General features: G+C 54.9%; 1 protein-coding gene across 1 annotated transcript in view; it reads left to right on the plus strand.

Annotated features, from left to right (window-relative positions):
• Nucleotides 1-953: 953 nt before the first annotated feature.
• Nucleotides 954-21,974, plus strand: part of HS3ST6 (heparan sulfate-glucosamine 3-sulfotransferase 6) — a 28,906-nt gene continuing 7,885 nt past the window's right edge. Inside the window, exon 1 of the mRNA XM_035340027.1 lies at nt 954-1,433. Coding sequence (XP_035195918.1) covers nt 1,063-1,433 — 371 coding nt within the window. The 5' untranslated portion in view covers nt 954-1,062. The remainder of the gene's footprint in view (nt 1,434-21,974) is intronic.

Consider the following 21,974-nt stretch of genomic DNA (forward strand, 5'->3'; position numbering starts at 1 on the left):
AGGTCCTTGGAGCGATTCAATGAAGCCACAGCTGGGCTGGGGGGACGATGGCCCCCAGGGGCACCCCCAGGCCGGGCTGATTTGTGTTTGCTGCAGGTCTGTGCTGCGGGGGGAGCAGGGGCAAGCGGGACATTGCTGCTGACCTGGCCTGGCCAGCAGTGCCAGGGGATGCCGCCCGCAGAGCCGCTCACTGCAGGGTCACCGTGTGTCCCGGCACTCTGGAGGTCACTTGGCACCCTGGTGCTTTGGGATGGGGGAATGGCATTTCCCTGGCTGCTGTTGCCCCTACCCCACCGCTCATTTCACCCGCAGGTTATGGGGTGCAACACCTCAGCTGCTGCTTTGGGGCATATTTTGCCAGGTGTGCTGCTGGCACTCCAGGTCCCTCCCCTCCCGAACAAGAACTACACGCACACGCTGGACGCCTTTCCACGCTTGCAGTGGGTGCCCGTGCAGCCCAATTAGCAGTGCCCCAGGGGTGCCGGCTGCTAATTGTGGGCATCAGGGCTCCCAGCACGGCGAGCAGCGGGTGCGAGCGGCGCAGCCCACACCGGGACCCTGCTCCCAGGTGTGAGTGGCTGCAGCATGGCTCCAGAAATGATAGAGGGAGGAGGGGAAAAAAAAAAAAAAAAAAAAAAAAGGGAAAAAAAGGAGAAAGTAAAAAAAGAAAAAAGAAAAAGAAAAAAAAGGAAAAGGGAAAAAAAAGGCAGCAGCTGGGAAATCGTTGCTCCCCGGCGGGGGCTGTCCCAGCGGGGTCTCTGCCCTCCCCGGGGGCTCCCCACGCGTGAGCCCCGTACCCGGGCGGGGCCGCCCCACGCGCGCTCCCGCCTCCTCCCCGCGGGTGGGCGCGGGGGGCGGTGCGCGGAGGGCGGGAGGGGAGGGTTGGGACGGGCCGGGGGGGCGCGGAGCAGCGCGCAGGGGGGGCGCGGAGCGGAGCGGGGCCGAGTCGAGCCGTGCTGAGCCGTGCCGGGCAGGGCAGGGCAGAGCGGCCGCACGGGATGCGCTGCCCGGCGGGGCGGCGGCGGCGGCGGCGGGGGCGGGCTGCGCCGGGAGCGGCCCCCGATGGGATGTAGCGGGCGGCTGCTGGGACCCGTCGGGGGGCGCCGCGCCTCGCTGCTCCTCACCATGATCCTCTTCTTCACCTACTTCTTCTACTGCCTGCCCGGGCCCTGCGAACCGCTGCCCCCCGCCTTGCTGCTGCCGCCGCCCGCCGCGCTCCCCGACGGAGCGGTCCCGGGAGCGGCGGGGCCCGGGGGTCCGGGGGCGGCGGGCGGCGGCAGCCGGCGGTTCCCTCAGGCCATCATCGTGGGCGTGAAGAAGGGCGGGACGCGGGCGCTGCTGGAGTTCCTGCGGGTGCACCCCGGGGTGCGCGCCGTGGGCGCCGAGCCGCACTTCTTCGACAGGTGCTACGAGAAGGGGCTGCGCTGGTACAGGTAACGGACCCCCCCTCTCCCCCCCCGAGCCTGGGGAGCTGGGGGTGCGGAGCTCGTCCCGTGTCGTCCCCCCCGCGGGCAGGTGGCGGAGAGCTGGGCTTTTTTTGGTGACCCCCGTTTGCGGTCCTGGCCCTACTGCTTTATTCACAGCCATCCCGCGGCTTTGACCCCGCCGAGTTCCTCCTTTAGGGAGTGGTTTTTTTTTTTTTTTTTTTTTTTTTTTTTTTTTTTTAAATCTCGGTTTCTAAAACTAAAGGCAGTGAGGAGCTCAGCTCGCAGGACCTGACTTGATCCTGGCGGATTTTGGCATTGAAACCTCGAACTGGTGCAGGAAGGGGAAGGGTAAAAGAGTATCACTTGAATTCCCCGGTCTGCTTGTGTCAAAGGGCAGAGCTGTATTGATTCAAGGGAGTTGTTTAGTTTTGAGGGTTTCAATGGAATTGAGCTCTTCGGGCGATAAAGCATCGGAAGAGCTGCTACTGTGCATGTGTTGTCCATTAAACTCCCGTATCGTGGCCAACTCCAAAGTGGCCGGCCAAACCTAGCCAGAGCGCTAAGCCCCTTGAAGCCAGCGAAGGAATCTGGTCCGTTATTTTGAAGACAGTCCAAGTGCACAGATTTATAAAAGCGCTGCGGTGTTCTCGCGAAACATCTGAAAACAATAAAAGGAGTAGCTCGCCCTGTCCTTCCTGCTCCTCCACCGGGCTCCCACCAAACCCCGCAGGGATACTCCTTACGTGTGCTTAATGGTTCGTTATGTTTGGGGGAAGGATGCAGCTTTGCAATGCTCGCCAAAATAATAACCTGTGAAAAATAAGCCCGCTTAATGGGAAGCGTAATTGTAGTGGTAATTTTACCTGCAGAGTTTCGGCTCTGTAAGCCCACATCTGGACTGTAAAGTTACTGACTTAGCACACCTTCAAACGCAGTAAGTAGCACGCTTACTTTTATGACTGTATTAATATTGCCGTGATTTATTAGCTCATTTCTCCGTTCCATATGTATCTGCAGCGCACCAGGAACAATAATGATGATAACTAATTTTGGGGGCTGAGGATTGCAAGATAGATCTTGCTTGGCAGGATGGGAGTTTAATGACCGCAAGCACGTAATTAAAGTGTGGAAGATCGAACGCTTTCGTATCGTTTGCTGTAGTCCGGTGAAGCATTTGCAGGATGGACCATGGCAAGAGAAGAATAAATAAAACTCACTTTGGGATTGCTGCGTCGGGAGTTTTCAGTGCTCTGAGTGCTCGCAGGGAGCCTGGCCTGAAAGCAGCCAGATGATATAAATGATTCTCTGTATGGCTATGGTAAATTTGGAGAAATAGAGCAGGGAACGTTTTTGGTGCAGCCAAATGCAATGCAGGGAAACGTACTGTGTGCTGGGAAGAAGTTGCATCCTTTCTAGTCGGGGAGGAAAATTAATAGATGTTTTGGTTTAACTCTGAATAGAGCACGTGTGTTTTCAATCATATGCACAACAACTTTTCAGAGTTTCCTCTTTTCCTTGCCTCTCCTGTTTTGTCTTCTTACAAGATCTTGCTATACTGAGGTGGTTTTTTTTCTTTTTTTCTTTTTTCTTTTTTTTTTTTTTTTTCCCTTGAAAGCCAGACAGAGCTAAATGTTTAAAGCTGGGGTGTGTTTGGGTGGAGGAAAATAGAAGTTGGACAGAAGTTCAGGTTTTTCCAATGATTATCTCAAAGTGGTGTAAACATTTTTAAAATATTTGAATGTGCTAGGAAACCAAAATTACACCAGCTGCTTCTCATGCCAAGATATTTGGCCTGAAGGCACCTGTAGGTCGTTGCTTGTCTTAAGTCAATGTGAGGAGAAAAAAGGGAGAAGAAGGAAACAACAACAACAACAAAAACTTAGAAATATTGCCACAGAATTTTCTTTCTTCATAGTTTTATCCCATAGGGATTTTGCTTCTGTGGAAGGAGTATCTTCTTCTGGGTGCCGAGTAGTTTACATTATAATGTAAGTCACTGACTGAAACCATTTGTTCTTACTGGAGCGTTTTATTTTATTTAAATTTGAAATAGCTCAAAGCCTTTTTTTTTTTTTTTTTTTTGTGTAGTTCATTTTGCTGGTTTGATGGAATAGTCAGTAAAAGCAGCAAGCATCTCATCTGAAATTCCTTGAGTTACTATCGGTTTAGCTAATTATAAGAAGATTAAACACCTTCTGTAGCCTGCAACACAAATTGCCTAATGGATAATCCAAGCATGAAGTGAAATTTTATCCTAAAGCAAAACAGTGTTTTAACTTTTTTGGCACTCGGTGCTGCTTAGGGTAAACCCCAATAAAAAGAGAACGGGAGGGATATTGGTGGGCGTGCTCCTCTCCTACGCAGCGGTGCTGGGAGCACGAGCGTCCTGCCGGGGAAGCCAGGATGGTGCTGTGCCCCTCGCCGCTGGCTGCCCCTCTGCTCTACGGCAACGCGGGCAAAGGCAAACATAAGAACCGAATCTGAGACGTTCCCTGGTGATAGTTCAAAATTCATCACAAGCATGTGAAGCGGTGCTCGGTGTGATGGCACGGGGCTGATCCTACCCTTGGTTGCATGGATATAGAAAAGTTGTGCTCACAGAGGGCTGAGCGGCTGCGGGCTGCCACGGCCATAAGCCCTGGGGGCTCACAGCCCTGCCACGTCCACAAGCAGCGCTCGTGGAGGCTGGGGTTGGAGCTGGGGGCAGTTGCTTGTTGCGGTGCCCATGTCAGGGTGCAGCTGGGAACCTCCCACTGCCTTCCTGGTTACCAGAACCAGCCTCATTTCCCACTCGGCCGCCCGATGTGGCTGTGCCCGCAAGCAGCATCCGTCCGTCCCGCACCTAACTCAGCGCAGCCTCTGCGGTTCTGGTGCTGCTGGGAAAAGGACGTGAGGAAGGGGGACCTGGGGCATGGAGGCTGTGCAGGGAATGGTCTTTGCGGATGTGGTTTTGCATGAAAGGACGTTTGGGGGAACGCACGTTGCGAGCACTCGCTCTGCTGTCGCCCGTACAAAGTTCCCTTGTCTCCGTCCACTGACTCTTTGCAGTGGTAGCAGCTCCATCAGGCAGCTTTGCTCTGTCTTGTACTTCCTTGTACGATTTATGATCTGAGCCCTCTCTTCCCCGTCTCCTCTTCCTGTTTTTACCCAGAATCTAAAGAAAGAGCCTCACAGCCGGAGGGCTGGGCCAGGGCTCCCGGTGGCCGTTCGCATCGCTGAGCCCAGCGCGCCGCACCAAAGCGGCCGTTGGCGTTGTGCTCCACGGAACTGCGCTCTGCGTGATGGTGCATGCTGGATTTTATAGGGATTGCAATTCCTTCCTCATTTTCTTCCAGTTTGGGGTGGATGTAAGAAATCCAGCCAGTGTGGGTTTGCTGGTAACAGTTGGCAAATGCCTCCACGTGAGCGTTAAGGCTCGAGCTCCGCTGCGGCGGCACGCAGCTACGTGGGCATGGCCAGCACTGCCGGGTGGCTCGGAGCCGCGCTCCTCTGCAGCTAGCTGCAATGATTCCTCCTCTGCCTTTTGGTGGGCTGCAGCGCATGCAGGTCTGCATGCTGGGGGCTGTGGGGGGAGGAACTCTTCATGTGGTTTGTCACGCTCGCGCTGTGCTTCTGTGCATGCATCGAGCAGCCGATGGATGCCGGGCTGCGCCGAGGGCATCCCAGATTGGGAGCATGTGTGTGCGCCCAATGGAGGTGGATGGGGAGCAAAAGCTGCCACATGCGATGTTTTCCCCCTTCGAGCCCATTCATGGAAGCTAATAACGTTCTTGAAAGGCGTCCAGGATTTCTTGAGCCAGACTTTGTTATCTCTGGACCTTGCAGCCCTGGAGCCTTTGAGCGGCAGGGAAGAGACGCGGCTCTGGCGCTGCTCTTTTGACTTTTGCTGCGAGTGTTATTGGCAGCTGAAAAGTAGAGCTAAGTAGATGCCTTGAGGGGGTTTTGTGTGTGTTGTGATTGTACAGACAGATCAAGACACTCTATAGCACAAGCTGTTGAATAAAACCCGGGCGTTGGGGCTACTCAGGAGTCACCAGGCTGCGTTTTGGCACGAAGCTCGGATCCCCTTCCAGGCAGAGCTTTTCACAGGCGCATTTAAGAAACACATAGGTGGCAAGAGACAAAGGGATCTTGCGAGGAGTCAGATGGCGATGCACTGAGAGCTGCTCCGGGACATTATCTTTATTCATTGACACCGGCTAATCTGCTCTCCTAATGGACTCGCGTTTCAGCACTCTGCGCCTCAAAGTGGCCCTTGTTTTTCCTTCGCGCGTTTGCAGAAACCCAGTCCCGGAGCGTGCTTCTTGGGTTTACTACTCTGATTTTGTGATCTCTCATTTCTTTTTTTAGTTTTCGTTGCAAGACAGGGCCTTTTTGTATCCGCTTCCTCTGTCCTCACCCCCATGTTTAAAAGATTAAGGGCAATCCTAAAATAAAAAGAAAAAAATGCAGGAAAGCCGAGGAAAAGCTGCACTTTTCTAAATACGAAGATATTTTAATGCTTTATTTGATGCGAGATAGCTCAGATTTGTCGTTAGATAGAAAAAAAAGTATGTCCACGTGTACGGGGCTCTGTGTCCCTGCCGTATTGCTGGCTGTTGAGGCAGTGCTTCAGCCCCAGCCCTGTGCCAAGGGAGCAGGCGCTGTGCTAGCAGCAGGATGGGTCGTTTCACCACTGCGTGCCCCGTCCCACCACTGCCTGGTCGCTGCAGCGCGTTGCACGCATTGTGTGATACGTGCAGAGCTAGGTCTGCTGCAAAGTGCTTTCACGTGGGATTAAAAATAGCTTTTATTGCCACGATGAGGAATTAACATTTGAAAACGTTTAAAGCGCTCGTAGGCAGCCACCACTGCGGGCAGCAGGGCTGGGCTCCTGCTGCCTCGGGAGCTTCGCCTGGCCCACCCTGTGCCAGGAGAGGAGCAGCGGGGACCCCCCGGCCACCAGCCCCAGGCCACCACTTGCCACCGGCTCCGGGCTCTGCTCCCACCCGCATCCTGCTGGAGCTGGCGTGGTGCTGCTCGCTGGTGCGGGCAGGTCTCAGCACCGGGGTTTGAAGCTGTGAGGCTGAGCTCGGGCTGGCTCCATGCAGCGGGGATCGCGCCAGGCGCAAGCGATTGAAGCTGCGTGTTAGTGTTGGCCCCGGGTTTTCTGACAGACGCTGTGACTCGTGGAGTGTAACGAGTTGTGGTCTTCCCGACGGAGGAATTCTTTCTGTGGTGCTGTCTCTTTTAAGTAAATGGTGGTTTTATATACACGCTGTGCACTGGAGTGTGTAGAAGTAACCTGAGTTTCTAAAGGATTTCAAGTATGCCAGCGTTGCTGTCCCAGGCTGCTTGAATAAATAGATAGGGCTGGGCACCTAGAAATCCTGGAACTGTTTTAAAAAATGAATATTGTATGAACCAATGTCTTTGAAAAACACTTCCTCGGTCATGGCCTTTTCCTTGGGTTCCCCAGTTACTCTTTTGTAACCTCAGGGGCTGGAAATTGAAGCACATAAACGTGGGCGTTTTTTGTCACCCCCTTGTAACTAAAGAGAACTTTTGAGGCTGAATGTAAGAAATGTTCATGGGCAGCAGTGGAAGTGGATAGGTTTCTAGGAGTGCAATTGCTGAGGGGCTGGAAAAGCATTTGTGGCAATACAAGGGGCTTGGGGTGCTAATGTGGGGCTTTGGCGGCCTTGGCCATGTTCCAGATGAGGCCAGGGGGCTGCAGGGGCAGCCTGTGCAAGCACCCCTTGCGGGGGGCTGCTGCGCTTCCTACCCACCCTGCTTGGGACAGGCAGGGTCCCCAGGCCCCCATCTGCATTGCAAATTGTCCCCTGGTTTGGCAACTTTGCATGTAACCCTGCGACAGCGGCGCGCCCTGCAGCGTGCATCGCGTTGTGCCGACACCCAGCGACGCCTCTCTCAGCACCACGGGGGTTTCTTCTTAAAAGTATGCTGTTTTTTTTCTTCCAGATTATTTTTAGATGCGGATTGTGACAGAAGGTGGAAAAGGGCAGTGGGTTTAGGGTGCTTTTATGCAAGGAGAGACTATTACTTAGGGGTGTTCAAAGCTTTTTACCAAACAGTAATTACCGTCCCTGGAGACGGAAGCGGGCAGCTCGCATCCAGTCGAGGAGGGAGTTACAATAGTTAATTGGCAAATATGCTTAAAAGCTTCTTCCTGACCTTTTAAAAAACTTTTCACTGAAACAGGCTCCGGTAGAGATTGAAAACCTGACTAATGAAAGGCCAGGTTTAATACCAGGACTTAGCTCTAAATGGCTTTTCAAAGGGCTTTGGAAATCCGCCTGCTTACAGAGCTGCTCGGCGGCAGCCCGATGCTCCGTTCCTTTCCTGTGCTCTGCCCTGGAGCGAGAGCTGACACCGGGGACAACGCTCTGCTCCCTGCCTGGGGGTGGCCCAAGGGCTGAGCACCACGGCAGGCTCGGGTTCCTGCAGGCATCCAGCCCTGCAGCAAGAAGCCGGCCGTGGGGTGCCCGGGGTGCTCGCAGCCCTCGCAGCTCCTCCGCCACGAGCGCCTGTGCCCGGGGGCACGGCGAGGGGCTGGCGGTGCTGTGGGAGCCCCTGCTCTCCTCCCACTGCATTTTTCTGGCGTATATGTTTATAAACTTATCGAGTGAGGAGAAAAGGGATATTGTGAACAGCTTTCTGCAGGGCTTTGAAAATCGCGGTGGCTGCACGCAAGAAATACTTGGCGGCTTTCTGCAGCTGGGCTCAGAGGTCTGATCCTGCGCTGCTCCGTTACTGAGGCTCTGCCCAAACTCGTGGGCATCACACCTCTGGCCTCCTGGTGTGTGGAGCATTGCCCATGCCGTGCAGGCAGAGGGGTTGATTTTGCAGCTGGGGCCCCCAGCACACCCTCTGGTCCCGCGGTGTGACTGCCCAGGGCTCAGCACGCTCTCAGTTGCTCACATTTCACGTGCCCACGTTTTGTGGGGATGGTCCTGGGTGAAAAATTCACAGCAGCTAATTCAATTTGGCCTCATTCTCCCTCTGGGTGGGGACAGCTCGCAGATCACAGGAGTCTAAGCATCTTCAAAATTATTCATGCATCTCGTAAGTGAGTCACTCTTGATCTGAAGAGTCATTTGAAATGCAAATGGTGAATATTGCAGTCAATCAGACCACTCCGCTGTCACTGGGGCACGGAGGCAGCGTGTCCAGCTAACCCAGCCTGAACGTGCAAGCGATCCCCATGTACAGGTTGTAAATGCCTGACCCCGTGGACTGCTGCTATTTACGGACCAGAGCAATGACTGTATGCAGGAAACCCAGGCTTTGCCAGGTGCTGGAGAGCCAGAGACCAAAAAGAGCATCTATCTCTGCTCCAGCGCGCGCTGCTCGCCTGGCAGCCAGCGTTGCCACAAATCGCCCAGCGCAGCAGCGCACAAAGCGCTCTGAGCAATGCTGCTCATGTCTGAAATGCGGAGCAAAATGTTTGAAATCTGCCTCTCCTAAGCCGTTGCCCTGAACTCCTGCTGCTGCGCTGCTCTTGGAGTGATTTTGCACAAAATGTCACGGCCCGGCAGGGACACGGCTCCGCGTTCCAGCCAGCAGCCTCGCGGCGGCTGGGGGCGGCACGGGAGATCTCAGTGTCAGGAGCTGCGAATTTTAACACAGTAAATTGATTACAGGGAGGAGTGAATTACATTAATACATCCACTTGTCACCAAGGTCTTATTAGTAATCTCCGCTCATTAGTCTGGAGAGAATAAGGATGTGACCTTGTTAAGCATCCTTGCTGCTGGAAGGGCTGCCCACTTTGCTATTGATTTATTGCTCGGTCCCTAAGCAGCGCGAACAGCTCTGTCTTTTCATGCACACCTACGTGCACCCGTGGCTGCACAGGGGGCATTTTGGTGGTTGTTTTTAGAGAATTTGTGATCTCGTGCCCAGCCTCCGTGCGCCCCTTGGGCCAGCCTGTGAGCTAGCAGCCACTGTCAGTGGGCACCGCGCCGTGCAGGAGAGGGAGCGGGTGCTGAGTGATGGGAACGCACAGGGAATGTGATGGGTCCCATCCCCAGGGGCCAGATCTCAGCTCTGCATCCTGGCAGGGTGCAGTGGTGCTGGGGCCGTGCCACCAGAGCCCTCCTGCACCTCCCAGCTGCTCCAGAGCCCGCAGCGTCCCAGAGCCTGGTCCCGAGGGGTGAGCTGCCTGCGCCTGGCCGATGGCAGGACCTGCAGTTCCTGGTGCTGCTAAAATGAAGCCCACAGAGCAAAAGCCATGGCACAGTGAGGTGGTGACCAGCAGGGACCCAGGGGGCAGAGTCCCCTTCCCCTTCTCTAACTGAGGGCAGTGGTGCCAGGAGCCTCTTTTTGCTGCTCCTGCCTCTCTGCACCTACAGGGCAGGACACTGAAATACCTCTGCCAGTCCAACATGAGAGCTACATTTTTTACATAGCTCCTTGGATGCTATTTGGCCATGTGCAGCCAGGTTTGGGGCTGGACCCAAAGGCAGCAAGAGCAGCTCCAGCATCTCTCCTAACGCTGGAGCACTTTTCCAGCTGCTGGTGGTGCCCGGAAGCTTTCCCTTGCTTTTCCCTCTGGATGCTTTGCTCTGTGTGCCGTGCCATTGTTACCGATCTTGCTTGTGCCATTCAGCTCTCTGACAGCACCAAGTGGCAGTGTACCCCGATGGGGAAAAACGTCAATAACAGTGGAGCTGAAAGAAATCCTCCAATTACTGGGAGCACGTGGGGCTGGCCTGGCTGCTGAAGGAGCTTCCTTCACTGTGCATTGATCAGGGCTCATCAGCACATCCCTCACTGCTGGCACTTGTCGATAGCTGCTGAGGTCCCTGGCCGGCGCAGCCGGGTGCTGCCGGGGCTGCCAGCGCCGTCCCTCCGAGTGACAGCTCCGCGGGGCTCCATGCGATTGGCACCAGCCGGGGGGGGGGGGGATGATTATTCTTCAACAAGAGCATTGGCCGCTTCCTCCGGCTGCCTTTATACTGCAGAAAGTCATGTTCCTAAGCCACGCAAGCCAGAAGCAAAAATTTCAAGGGGTCGCTGCCAAGTGCTCTGGGCTCAGAGTTTAGGTTTTGTTGAGGGAAGGGATCGTTTGTCTCCATGAAAAGCCTGTTTTGGGGGCCGGAAGGGGGTTGAACGTCCCCCGCGGTGTCAGAGACCCAGTGTGACAACCCGCATCCGCTCAGCTGCCGCTGGGATGTGGAGCTATGGCTGGTGCCGGCCCTTCCCGAAGGGGCTGCCGGGCAGGGTCCGGGCTGCTCCCAGCAGGAGGAGGGAGGGAGGCATCCCCAGGGCCTGATCCTGCTGCAGGGAGGGTGAGCAGTGCTGCTGGGGCAGCATTCTGCATCACGGTGAGGGCTCTCTCTGAGGTCTCTGTCATGTAAAAGGTTTGTAAAACTTGAACCACAGAGTGTGAAACTTGAAAAAGTGATTAATAGCATAAAGAAATTTAGCCTAAAACACTGATAGGGCAAGATCTCTTCTAAACCTGTTTCTAGGCAAACGTTAATTAAAATAAAGGGAGTTTAAGGCTGACTTTATGTGCTAGTCACATCAAGGGCTGGCTTTAGCCCATCTGAAAGCAGTCCCCAAGCCCAGGCTTTGCTTCAAGTGAAGTTGGAGACAAGATCATGATAGAAGGGAGAAGTACCACTAGAGCCCCAGAGTCATGGGATGGGGGACAGCCTCAGTTCTTGTCTGAACTGAGGGTGTCCTGAAGACGAGAAACCCAAGGGCTCAGGAACTGGAAGAAAGCTGTAAAGGACCATAGTCTGTGTGTATGTCCAAACTTGTATTTGAAGACAATCCCATAAATCTTGGGACGTGAGCTGTGACCGGGCTGAAGGTGCTTAGTGTTCTTCTCACACACAGTAGCACCTCTGCAGCTGCTTGGTGCAGTTACGAAGCCCTCCGGAGACAGCTTACAAGCCCAAGATGAGCGCCAGCCACCAGTGGCTCCACCGTGCTTTGTGCCTCTCCGTGGAGCAGGAGCGAGCAGTTCGGAACAGCGCAGTGCCGGATGGTGGTGTAAGGTCCTGAACAGGCCTCGCAGAGGCACACGGCTTCTGCAACTCCTCCTCGTCTCCAGGGTTTGAGGAGGATGCTGGACGCAGAAGGGGGAGGATGCCGGGGCAGGGGCTGGGTGTCGCAGCCATGGGCCCTGCATCAGCTGAGCCGCCTCGTCCCCGAAGGCCGTTGGCGAAAGGCACCGCACGTGCTGCGCATTAGTTCCCCAAGTCACCATGCAGGACATAGAGGAACAACTTTAAAGAACAAGTAAAACTGTTGCCACTTCAAAACTAGTCTCAGAATTGATGCCAGGACTCCAACAGACCGATGCTCCTTTATTCTCCTTTTAATTAATTCCTTTGCCTCCAGTGAATTTCCATCTTTTATTTCTGCTGCAATCAAAGGGCTGTGAGCAGCAAGGCTCACATTAGGAACAGACTGATCCAACCTTTTTTTAATCTTCCCGTATCAGTTACTTTTCTCTTCCTTGCGCTGCCACGATGCATCTGAAGCACATATGCCAGGAGATGACTTGCTGAAGGGGAGACGGGGCACGCAAAGCCCCGTAGCTGCAGTTTGCTCCCAGCGGGTCTCCTTTGCTGGCAGTTTTGTATGGCAGCAAGGAGTGAGAGGCCAGATAAGCTTGCTCGGATACACAAATGAGCAATTACGTGGTCACCTGAGAAGTGCCTGATGATTTATGGTGTTATTAAAAGGTGATGGTAAGAGTAGAAAAGATGTGTAACATCTGCATTGAAACCCCTGGCTCTGACCCTCGCACCCCAGATACCAACATATTAAATATCCAAACAGGCATTCGAGCCTGCAGATCGCTCTGACAGAGATCCTCGCACATCTGGTAACACTTGGCCTGATACCTAAGCCCCTGGACAGTGTGTGAGCAAACGTAATTCACTCCTTGCCCTGCCGTGGGCTCGAAGAGCACTGTTCCTGCTGGAGGGGCGGCCTTTGGGGAAGCCTCACGAAGGAGGAATGTGCAGGCACTGCCGGCGTGGCGGTGCCGTCCCGTGAAGACGAAGAAGTGCTTGGCTGCAGGACGAGAGGCCTGGTGGAGGTGGCAGGAGAGCTGGGGCTGGCGTGCGGGTGTCTGCGTCAGCAGGCGAGGCCTGGTCTCAGCCAGCGGCTCCGTCTCCTTGCCGGGGAGGGAGCAGTGGTGGCTGCAGCTCCAGAACAGCCCCCGTGGGTCTGAGCAGACATCTCTGAGCACGCTGTGGGGACTCCTCTTGCCCTCCAAAAACCATAATGGACAGGGCCGTGCTAGCCTCGGGCAGCGGGAGCCTGCGTTGCTGGCGCTGCCCTGTGGTGCCACAGGCCTCTGTGGTCCTTTCCCTCTGTTATTTGCAATTCTGGCTTCTGCTCCCTCTGTATGCATCTTCTGCTTGTTATGGGGAAGAAATTGTGGCTGGAAGTGAGAGGTCCAAAGGGTGGGCTGATCAGAGAAGATGTTCTGTGGTGCTACACCTAACAGGGCTGGCCTGGGCACGCTGCTGCACGTAGGGTGGTTGGGCAGCAGGGCAGTGCGTGCCCGTGCTTTGGTGTAAGCAGGCGGTGATGTCCCCAAGGAGAATGGCACAGGAACCTTCCTCACGGGTGCTGCTTCTCCACACCTGCTGCCAGACCTGGTGCCACAGCCTTCAGGGGGCTGCTGCTGCTTGGCACGAGTGGGGTTTCCAACTCAAAACTCCGTCTCAGTCTGTCAAGGCTGCCTTGTTTTGTGCAAACATTGATTTTTGAGTACGAGTGGGAGAAATGTGCTGGTGGAAGTGGCTGTGACGGGCACGTTCACTTGTTAGGAGCCCGCGCTGTGTGCGGAACACACAGCCTGTGCTTTGTGCTGCGCTGACAGCGAGCAGGATGGAGGATGCACATGTTTTCAGAGAACAGGGGAGAGCTGGCAGTTGTGGGGATAAAAGCAGCATATGTCTGATTGAATAAATGCAGAAATGCAGGCCAGATGGCTGGAAATGCTAGGAACTGTTTAATAATTTCTAAACTCTTTGCTCTCTAGAGCAAGATTATGGGCACTTGCAGTCTTTTCCTCTCTGCTCAATTTGCCTCCTGTGCTGGCTGCATTACTCTTGGCTTCACGTAGAGCTTTTAATATTGTTTGTGACCTTCACAAATTTATGGAATTATTACCTGGGGTATAACCTCTGAGCATCTTTCAGGGAGCAGCCAGTGATTTGTGAGGGTGTCTCTGCTGTTCCTGGGAGGTGGAGCTTTGGAAATGCCTCCTGGCTCCCTGATCCCACGTACGTTAACGGGTCCAAAACCAGCTCAGCAGTGCCTGGGGGGCATCCAGTGTCCAATTCACACTGACCTGGCTGGGTTGAAGTCAGGCTCTGGAGCAGCAGCACCAAACACCAGAGTTGCAGGAGCCATGCCGTGGGACAAGCAGGTGCTGTTCCAGCTGCTGCATGGGAGCAGAGCTGGCTCTGGTGCTCGCTGCCCCTCCGCTGGCTCCTACCAAACCTCATGACCCAACAAAGGAGCTTGGCTCAAACTGATGGCATTGCAGCCGTCATCTTTCCTGGGAGAGGGTTGGAAACTGGCTCCTGCCAGGTGCCATCTCCCTGGCACTGGCTGAACCACACTTTACGTGGGGAAACGGAGGAGGGGGGACGCGTTTGGAAGGCTTTGGAGACGAATGTGCTCGCAGTGCTCCTAGGAAAGGGTCCCTGGGACCCGCTAAGTCACTTTCCTACTAGCAGGGGGACAAAGTCATGCAGGAGGTGGATGGGGGGTGGTGATGCAAGGACAGGAACCTGCCTCCTGGTCCCTGCTGTGAGGTTAGCCGCTGGTTGGCTCCCTGAGTTTCCAAATGGATCCTGAGGTGCCAAAAAGAGATGGAAAATGCTGGCTGAGCAATATTGCTGGCAGGACCAGGAGAGGAGGTGTTGCAGCATGGAGTGGGGCTGTGCCAGCCAGCTCTGCGGGTGGGGGAGCCCTGTGCAGCAGCCCAGGTGTGCTGTTGGTGCTGGGCACAGGAGGGGACCTGGCTCGTCCCCATGCACGTGCCACTGCTGTGTCTCTCCCTGTGGTGCTGGTCTCCAGGTGAGAGGTGCTGGGGTGAGGCAGGAGCTGCAGGTTCAGTCCGGGTCACTGTATGGCTTGGTTTCATGTGGTCAAAAGCCCCATTTTCTCCAAAGCAGGATTTTGCTTTTACTTATTTATTTATAACAAATTAAGAAACCAAAGAACTTCTGAGGAAAACCTTGAACTTAGTGTTTCAAAACCAGGAGGTTTTTGAGCAGAAAACTGGCGTTTGTTTCAGGGGAACACTGATCTTTTTACAGCCCCAGAACCTTGTAATTGTCTGCAGAGTTTCTCTGTGGCTGCTTGTAAAAGTAGTCATGTTTTTGCTAAAACACTTGTTACTTTGGGCCTGCAGAACTGGTGCAGAGCCCCAGCTTGTCTGTGCAGGGGCAGATCCAGCCCTTGGAAGAGGGGTGTGCTCCTCCTGCTGCAGAGGGGAAAAACTGGGAGCCAGGGGTGATGGGTATTTAAAAAATATTAAGTCCCAGTGTTCAAAGAGATAAAGAACGTGATAGGAGCAGAAACTGTAATTCTAATAAGGTGGAAACCTGAAGTATTCAAAAAATAATGCAGGCTGCCGTTCTTGAAGGAACTTCCTTTCCTTACACAACTTGAGGGAGAAAAAAAAATCATGTATAAACTGTGTTTCAAAGAAAATGAAATGCAAATAAGAAAAAAAAAGAGTTATTTTTTATTTTTATTTTTTTTTCCAAGCACAGCTCCATTCAACATTTTAAAAGTCAAGGGATTTAGGGACCTGGAGAGAGCATCAATGTTTTTTGGTAACAAGTACAAACTGTAGCGGGTTGTAAGACTTCAGAAGCTGTTTCTGATTAGTATCTTTTCTTTTGACAACTTTTTTTCTTTTCAGAAGGAAAAAGAGAAGAAAGGAAAGGGTTTTTGTAACACAGTTGGGTTAGGGATGGGGGAAAATCTGTTTAAAATATGCAGGAACCTGAAAGAAAATCTTGAGTGAATAATAAGTTTAACTGACCTTAAAATATCCCATTGCCATGAGGGATTTGAGAGTAACACTTCAAATGGATTTTTGATGAGGCTCTCTAGGCTGTGGGGAATTGAACGTTTTACCCAACACATTTCTGATCTAAATTTTCATGATAACTAAGAGAAAGTATTCTGAAATGCCTAAAGAAGTTTTTGTCTTGTTTTGTGTTGCTTTGCGGTGTGTTTTTTTTGTTTGGTTTGTTTTTCCTTTAAAGCTACTGACAGAACAAGGAAAATCAATTTACAGCAAGGCAACTTTTCCGTACTGCTTTTTCCCTGGGCTCAGCTTCACCCCGGAGCAGGATGTGTCCCAGCAGCGGGTGCTGTACTGGTTGCATCCTGCTCAGCTCTCAGCCCAGGTTCACCTCCAGGCCAGGAGCTGTGGGGCAACGGCTCGGTGCCTGGGGTGCTCTGTCTGGGTCCATCTGTCCGTCCGTCCACCCGAGGACAAAGCAGGGGTTGGAAACCTGGGGCTGAGCGGCTGGGTTTGTCTGCACGCTCCATCCCCACGCTGCGGGTGCCAGAATGTGCCTGTCCCACGGTGCTGCTGCCACCAGAGCCCAGCACCATCCGAATCACCCGGCCCTGAGCCAGGAGGGGCCTCTGGCACATGAGGATAAATTATTGTCTTTACTGATAATTGTTATCAGTGCTGATAAATTGAGGTGTGACAACTGCAGGCTCTGAGTGAAGAGCTGAGCACTCGTGGAGCACCCCGCCAGTGCCCGTGCCCCTCCAGCCCTGTCCTGGGGAGATGCCTTATTTATGGGCAGCTTGGATGTTGGAAAAAAAAAAAAATAAAATAAAAATAAAATAAAACAGGGAGGTCAATGTGTGCTGTGTGCTGGCCTTTGGGAAGGTTTTCAAACTGAGAAATAAAAGTCAGCCCCTCGCTTCCTGGAAGCACGTAAAAGTTGATGGCTGGAAGCAGGCCAAGTGAAATGAAATACGCGTTATTGTCCCTACACCAGTGGAAAAGGCTGGGCAGGATTTGCTCCTCTCCTCTATGGGGGCCAAATGAATAGCAGCTTTCTGCTGCTGACAGCTTGCTGCGCTTCAGCCTGCGCTGCTCCGCTGGCCACCAGCTTCTGAAGGCTTAAGACTGTCTTGAGTACACATGATGGCACATAATAACTCGGGAGCAAATAATGTAGCCTTTGAATTCCTGTGCCGCTGGAGCTTCCCTCTTCCCAAAGCTTTGTGGGCTGTGAAGAAATGCCCTTTCTTTGCTGCTGCTCCTCTGCCCAGGGGTGAGGGCTGGGCGCGTCCATCCTGCTCGCACGTGTTGTCCCTGCTGAGATGGTGTGGTGCCCTGCTGCCAGGTCTGCTCCTGCCCGGGGCTGGTCCCACGGGGCTGGGCAGAGCTGTGGTGCCCATGGGGACCGTGACAGCACGGGGACGTGGGGCTGGGCGTGCTGGGATGCTCGTCTGTGCCTTGTGCGTGGGATGAGGCCAGCAAAGCGCTTTCCTGGTGGGGTTTTCCTGATGGGGCCGTGCTGGAGCCGCCTTTCCCTGAGCCAAGGGCAGTGGTCAGGGTTCACGGCTCTTGCTTGGCTGCAGCTTTTCCTGGAAATGTGCAAAATTCCTAGTTTTGATCCTTCTCCTCCATTAAATTGGGTTGGAATGGGCCGGTGGGATCAGACGTGGCCGGGGGAAGACCAGCAGACAGGCAGGCGGATAGGCAGACAGACCGTGTGATTGCTTAAGCCACATTTCCTTAGGAAGCCAGGCTAAAAATAATAAAAAAAAAATCCAGTCCTTTCCCACAAACAGCTCTGGTTGCCACAAACTGATGCTTTTCCAGTGCCGAAATGCTTTGTGAGAGAATTCCCAGTTGTTCCTGGGGAAGGGAGGACGTGGGGAGGGCCGAGAGCCCGGCTGCCACTGCTGGGGTCTGCTGGAGCCCCCAGACCCCATCACTGGGCTGGTTCGGGGTGGCTGGGGACCTGCAAATGGCCTGGCTGGGAGGGCAGGGGTTTGCAGGACCCCAGTGCCAGGTGAGAGGGATGGGCGCAGGCCGGGGGGCACCCCAACCACCCGTGTGGGCTCGGCTGCCTTCCTGAGGCTTCTCCACCGGGGGAACAGTTGTTGGCTCATGTGGGACGGGCTGCAGGGGGGTGAGAAAAGTCCCATGGCTGCAGGGAAGAGGCCGAGCAGGTTGTGAGGGAGGGAAGCCCTTGGGTTTCCCCTTCTTTTCAGTGGGTGCTTCGGGTGGGTGCTGTGGGATGCCCCTTCTCCCTGGCATGGCCCTGTACGGTGCTGCTGCGCTCGGGGCGAAGCTCGCCTGTGCTCCTTGCCAGGAAATGGGGCTTTTTCTGATAGTAAAAAAAAAAAAAAAAAAAAAAAAAAAAAAGCTAAATTTGTTTCCCATCTTCCCCGAGGCTGTATTACAAATTTGACACAGATGGGGATTTTTTGTGGAAAATTGGATACATTTTCCATCACAACAAGAGCTTTTCTGTGGCAGCATGACAACGTTCTGCCCGAGAACAGCACCAAGCAGCCCGGACGGGATTGTTTGTGGCTGATGGAGGCGAGGATGGGGGACAAGCTCCTCGAGCCCCAGGCCATTGTGAACCCTTGCAGAGGTAGCGTGGGCTCTGCAGTGCAGGGATCTGTCTGGGTGCCGGGACAGTGCCTGTTACGGGGTGAGGGCTTAACTCCGAGCTTCCCTTGTTGAACTCAAAACCAAGGCCAGAGGCTCCAACCCGCAGCATCGGTGCCCTTCTCACAAACAGGGAGGGTGCAGCAGCCGCACCATCACCTGCTCGGGGTGTCGGGGACATCACTGGGGAGACACCTGGGGGGGCACCGCCGCATCTCTGCGCACCCCCAGCCTGTGCACAGCTGCGGCATCGCTGCCTCCCCCCGTGGGCAAGCAGCCCTGGTTCCCCGCAGCGCAGCCGCTCGCGGGGCTGCTCACACACCTGCTCCGTGCCCCTCCGAGAGCCGGGGCCGCAGCTGGTGCCGCTCATCTGCCACTGAACCCAGCCTGGCGGTGGGCACGGCGGGCACCCGCGGAGATGTGCGTAACTCGGGTAATTGCACCAATGTGGTGCCCTTCCTCCCTTGGGCCGAGTCCGAGAGCTCGGGCTCCGGTTTGGGCTGTGGAAGCCGCAGCTTGCTGGCAGCAGCACCCGGCTGTTGGAGCGTCCTGGCTTCCTGCCCCATCCTGCTGCCCATCGCTGCTGGGGACGGGGATCTGTGGCAGATGGGTTTGGGGCACGCGGTCCCTTGTGCGCGGGGATGCTCGCCAGCAAGCTGGGGATGCAGCGGGATGGGGGACATGGAAGCGCAGGGCAAAGCGAGGCACCAGCTCAGCTTCTGCTTCCAAACCCAGCGCAGCGCTCGGTGTTGTCCTCAGGAAGGCCGGGGCGGCTGCCTGCAGGAGATCACGTTCCTGGGGGGATTTGGGTGCTCAGCTACGGGCGATCTCAATGAGCGTTAGGTTCCCAAATACCTTTGTGGATCTGGCCAAAAGAGCTTAAAACCGTCGCGGGAAACTTTCCCAATGGATCCCAAAGGCTTCGCCGCAGACCTCAGGCCTGGCTGCGGTCCAGGAGCGAGGGCTGATTTATGTTTTCGTAGGTAGAAACGAGACAGTTCTGGATGTGTTTCAGAATGGCTGGCGGTTAGCTTGAACCTGCAGCTTCGAACAGGACCAGCGCTTGTTCAGCGGGGGGAAGCCGAGCCGGGAGAGCATTTCTGCAGAGTGGAACCGGTGGAGCTGCCACCCCCCCCCCCGCCCCGGTGGGGGGGGGGGGGCCATCGGTCCTAGGGCAGCGGGCAGGCTCTCCCTCACTGCTAGCATCTTTGATTTCTAACTCGTCACATCCCGCTGCTGCAGGTCTGGACTGGATGCTGAAGGTGCTGTGGGTAATTGTATTCAAATCGCATTAGCTAAAGCCATTGAATTTGCTTGGTTTAAGATACGGGCGGTGGGAGCAGCTTTTACCGCTTATGGTTTACCTACTGCAGTGGGACCCAGGGTCCTTGGTCAGGGTGTGCAGCTGTAATGCAGGGCCTGCAAGATCGTGCCGTGGGCTTCCAAGCCATGGGGAAGCCCTGGACTGTCATGGACATGTTCTGAGACCCCAGTCCTGTGTCACGGAGAAGAGCTGTCCGTGGCTGGGCGAGGAGCGAGATGGGCCCATCACTGCCGTGCTCCCTGGGCACGTGCCTCTGGGCACCCACCGAGGTTGTCTCCCCCCGAATTTTTGTGCACACAGCGGTTCCCAGCTGCAGGCCGGCCTGGCCTCCCTTTGGCATGAGGAGGGAACCTGCTGAAGAGGCAGGTCTTGTTTGTTGTGTTTTGTTTTGTTTAGTCTTGTTGTCTTTATTTTTTTAACCCCAAACAAAGCTTCCAAGCAGCCTTCCCCACACCACCCACTGCGTTAAAAAAAATAAATAAATCTGGCTCTGTCCCTTGGCCAAATCTGACAGCTTTTCCACACCAGATTAGCTAACCCTTCTCCGGAGCCTGCTCATGTTTCACGGAGCGGTTTCATCCCGAGAACGCCCAACTGTGCTGTGCTCTGCACGGGGACCGGGGACACTGCCGCTGCGTCCCGGTGTGTAGGGCTGCACCTGCGGCCACCTGCACATTTATTTTATCCTTATTTTCCCTGCCAATGCTCGCATTCCTGCGTGGCCCCAGGGCATGCTCCCCACCTGCAGTGGCTGGCGATGAGGTGCAGGGTCCTGCGGGACGGGGGCTGCTCGTGGCAGGAGATGCTGTCCCCCCCACATCCCCTGTCCCCATCTGATGCTCGGCAGTGTCACAGCGAGGGCTGCATGTGCTGCAGGTGGCCCCAGGCTGTCCCAAAGCCACCCAGGGAGGAGCTGGTAGTGTCTCAGGGAGACCTCAGTGAGGGTTGTTCTCCCCGCAGCATTTTCCTCGTGCTGCCTTGGCCTGGTCGTGATGCTGCGCTGCTGCCCAGCCCTGGCCATCGCTTCCCTGGGTGCTGTGGTCTGCAGGCCGCCTCGGGTGGGTGGATCTGTGCCATACCACCGGGGCTGTGGCCACTTAGCTACTCAGAAATGCATTCATTGTGTTCTACCGAGCGTTGACTCGGGGATTGCAGCAGAACCTGGTGGCCCTGCTGCAGAGCCCCCGCTCTCTGCTTGGGTCCAGAGTTCCCATTTCTATTCATTTAAAAGGAGCAAAAAAAAAAAACGGGCTCAGTTACGTTTGTACCATGCTCCCTGTGTCTCCCCAGCTGGGCAGGAGGTGCAGGTACACGGGGGAAGAGCGCCCAGCACCTTTCCAGCCCCAGCGGGGCCGTGGGGCGCAGAGCGCCGGATGGGGCGGCAGCGCCGGCCAGCCCCATGCTGAGATCAAATAAACACGAAGGCAGAGAAATTATTCATGGCTCTGGGGACTTGTCTTGATGCCTCGTCAGCATGTGCTGATCAAATCAAAGCATCTGTCGGTGCAGTGGCCGGCAGGAAGGTCTCGCTCTGGCAGACACGTGTGAATTCCTCCTTTCTTCCTCCCTCGCCTGCGCTCCCGCTGGTCCCGCACCTGCGGCAGTGCCGGGACTGCGGAGGGAGCCCCGGTGGATGCACCCTGTGCTGCTGCGGGACGGGCACACCCGGCACGTTGGAGGCTTTTGCCCCTTTTTTATCCCCGTATTACAGCTGCTCAGTGAGGCTCGTGGGCGTGCAGTGCCCCAAGGCCCCGCAGGCAGAATTGCAAAATTATAGGGAAATCAGTGTCTTTTTTTTTCCTCTCCCAAGGGCAGCTGATGCTGCAGGCAGAGGTAAACCCATGCCGTGGGAGGGATGCGCTCCCCTCTGCTTTTTCACTGCGTGCCTGGGGCTGGCTCTTTGTGCATGCCTGCTTTCCTTTCACCTGCTTTGGCATCAGGACGCTGGGGAATTCCTGTTTCTCCTAGAGCTGCCAGCCCTGTCCTGGGCTGCCTGGCAGGAGCCGGGGCACAAGCAGGACTCAGGTGGGAGGCACGAGCCGTGCAGCTTTAAAGCTGAAAAAGATGAGATTTTGTCGTCTTTTTATTTCCTTCCCGAAACCAGGAAGGATCAGCCCACTGCTGCCAGAGGATACTTTAATCGGAACCACTATGTGTGGTTTTTTATTTGTAATTGTAAGCAAAGATTTTGTAAACTCTGGCTGTGCTTTGCCCACCTGGGGCACGTCCCCCCCCCCGCACTTCGTGCTGCCCTCCTGCTGTCCCCTGAGCGTCTCACGGTGCTGATGCACAGCCCCAAGCCTGGCAGCCCTGCCGAGTTTTAAGAGGAAATTTTCCTTATTTATTGGAGCGCCCAAGGACCCGGTTACAGGAGGTATAAAATTTGTCACCGGTGCCTCCGCTCTGTTTGCAGCAGAGCATAATTTTTGTTTCGCTGCTCTCAGACAGCCCGTCGGGTATCTTCAGCCGGTTGTAAAACACAAGAAGCACGGCCAGGGGAGAGCGTATTTAAACGGCTGATTTCACTGAAAGGTGTAATAATCTGCTGGATTACTTGCTGGGGTAGCTG

This window comes from Oxyura jamaicensis, chromosome 14 (genome assembly GCF_011077185.1).
Source record: "Oxyura jamaicensis isolate SHBP4307 breed ruddy duck chromosome 14, BPBGC_Ojam_1.0, whole genome shotgun sequence".
In the NCBI taxonomy this organism is placed as follows: domain Eukaryota; kingdom Metazoa; phylum Chordata; class Aves; order Anseriformes; family Anatidae; genus Oxyura; species Oxyura jamaicensis.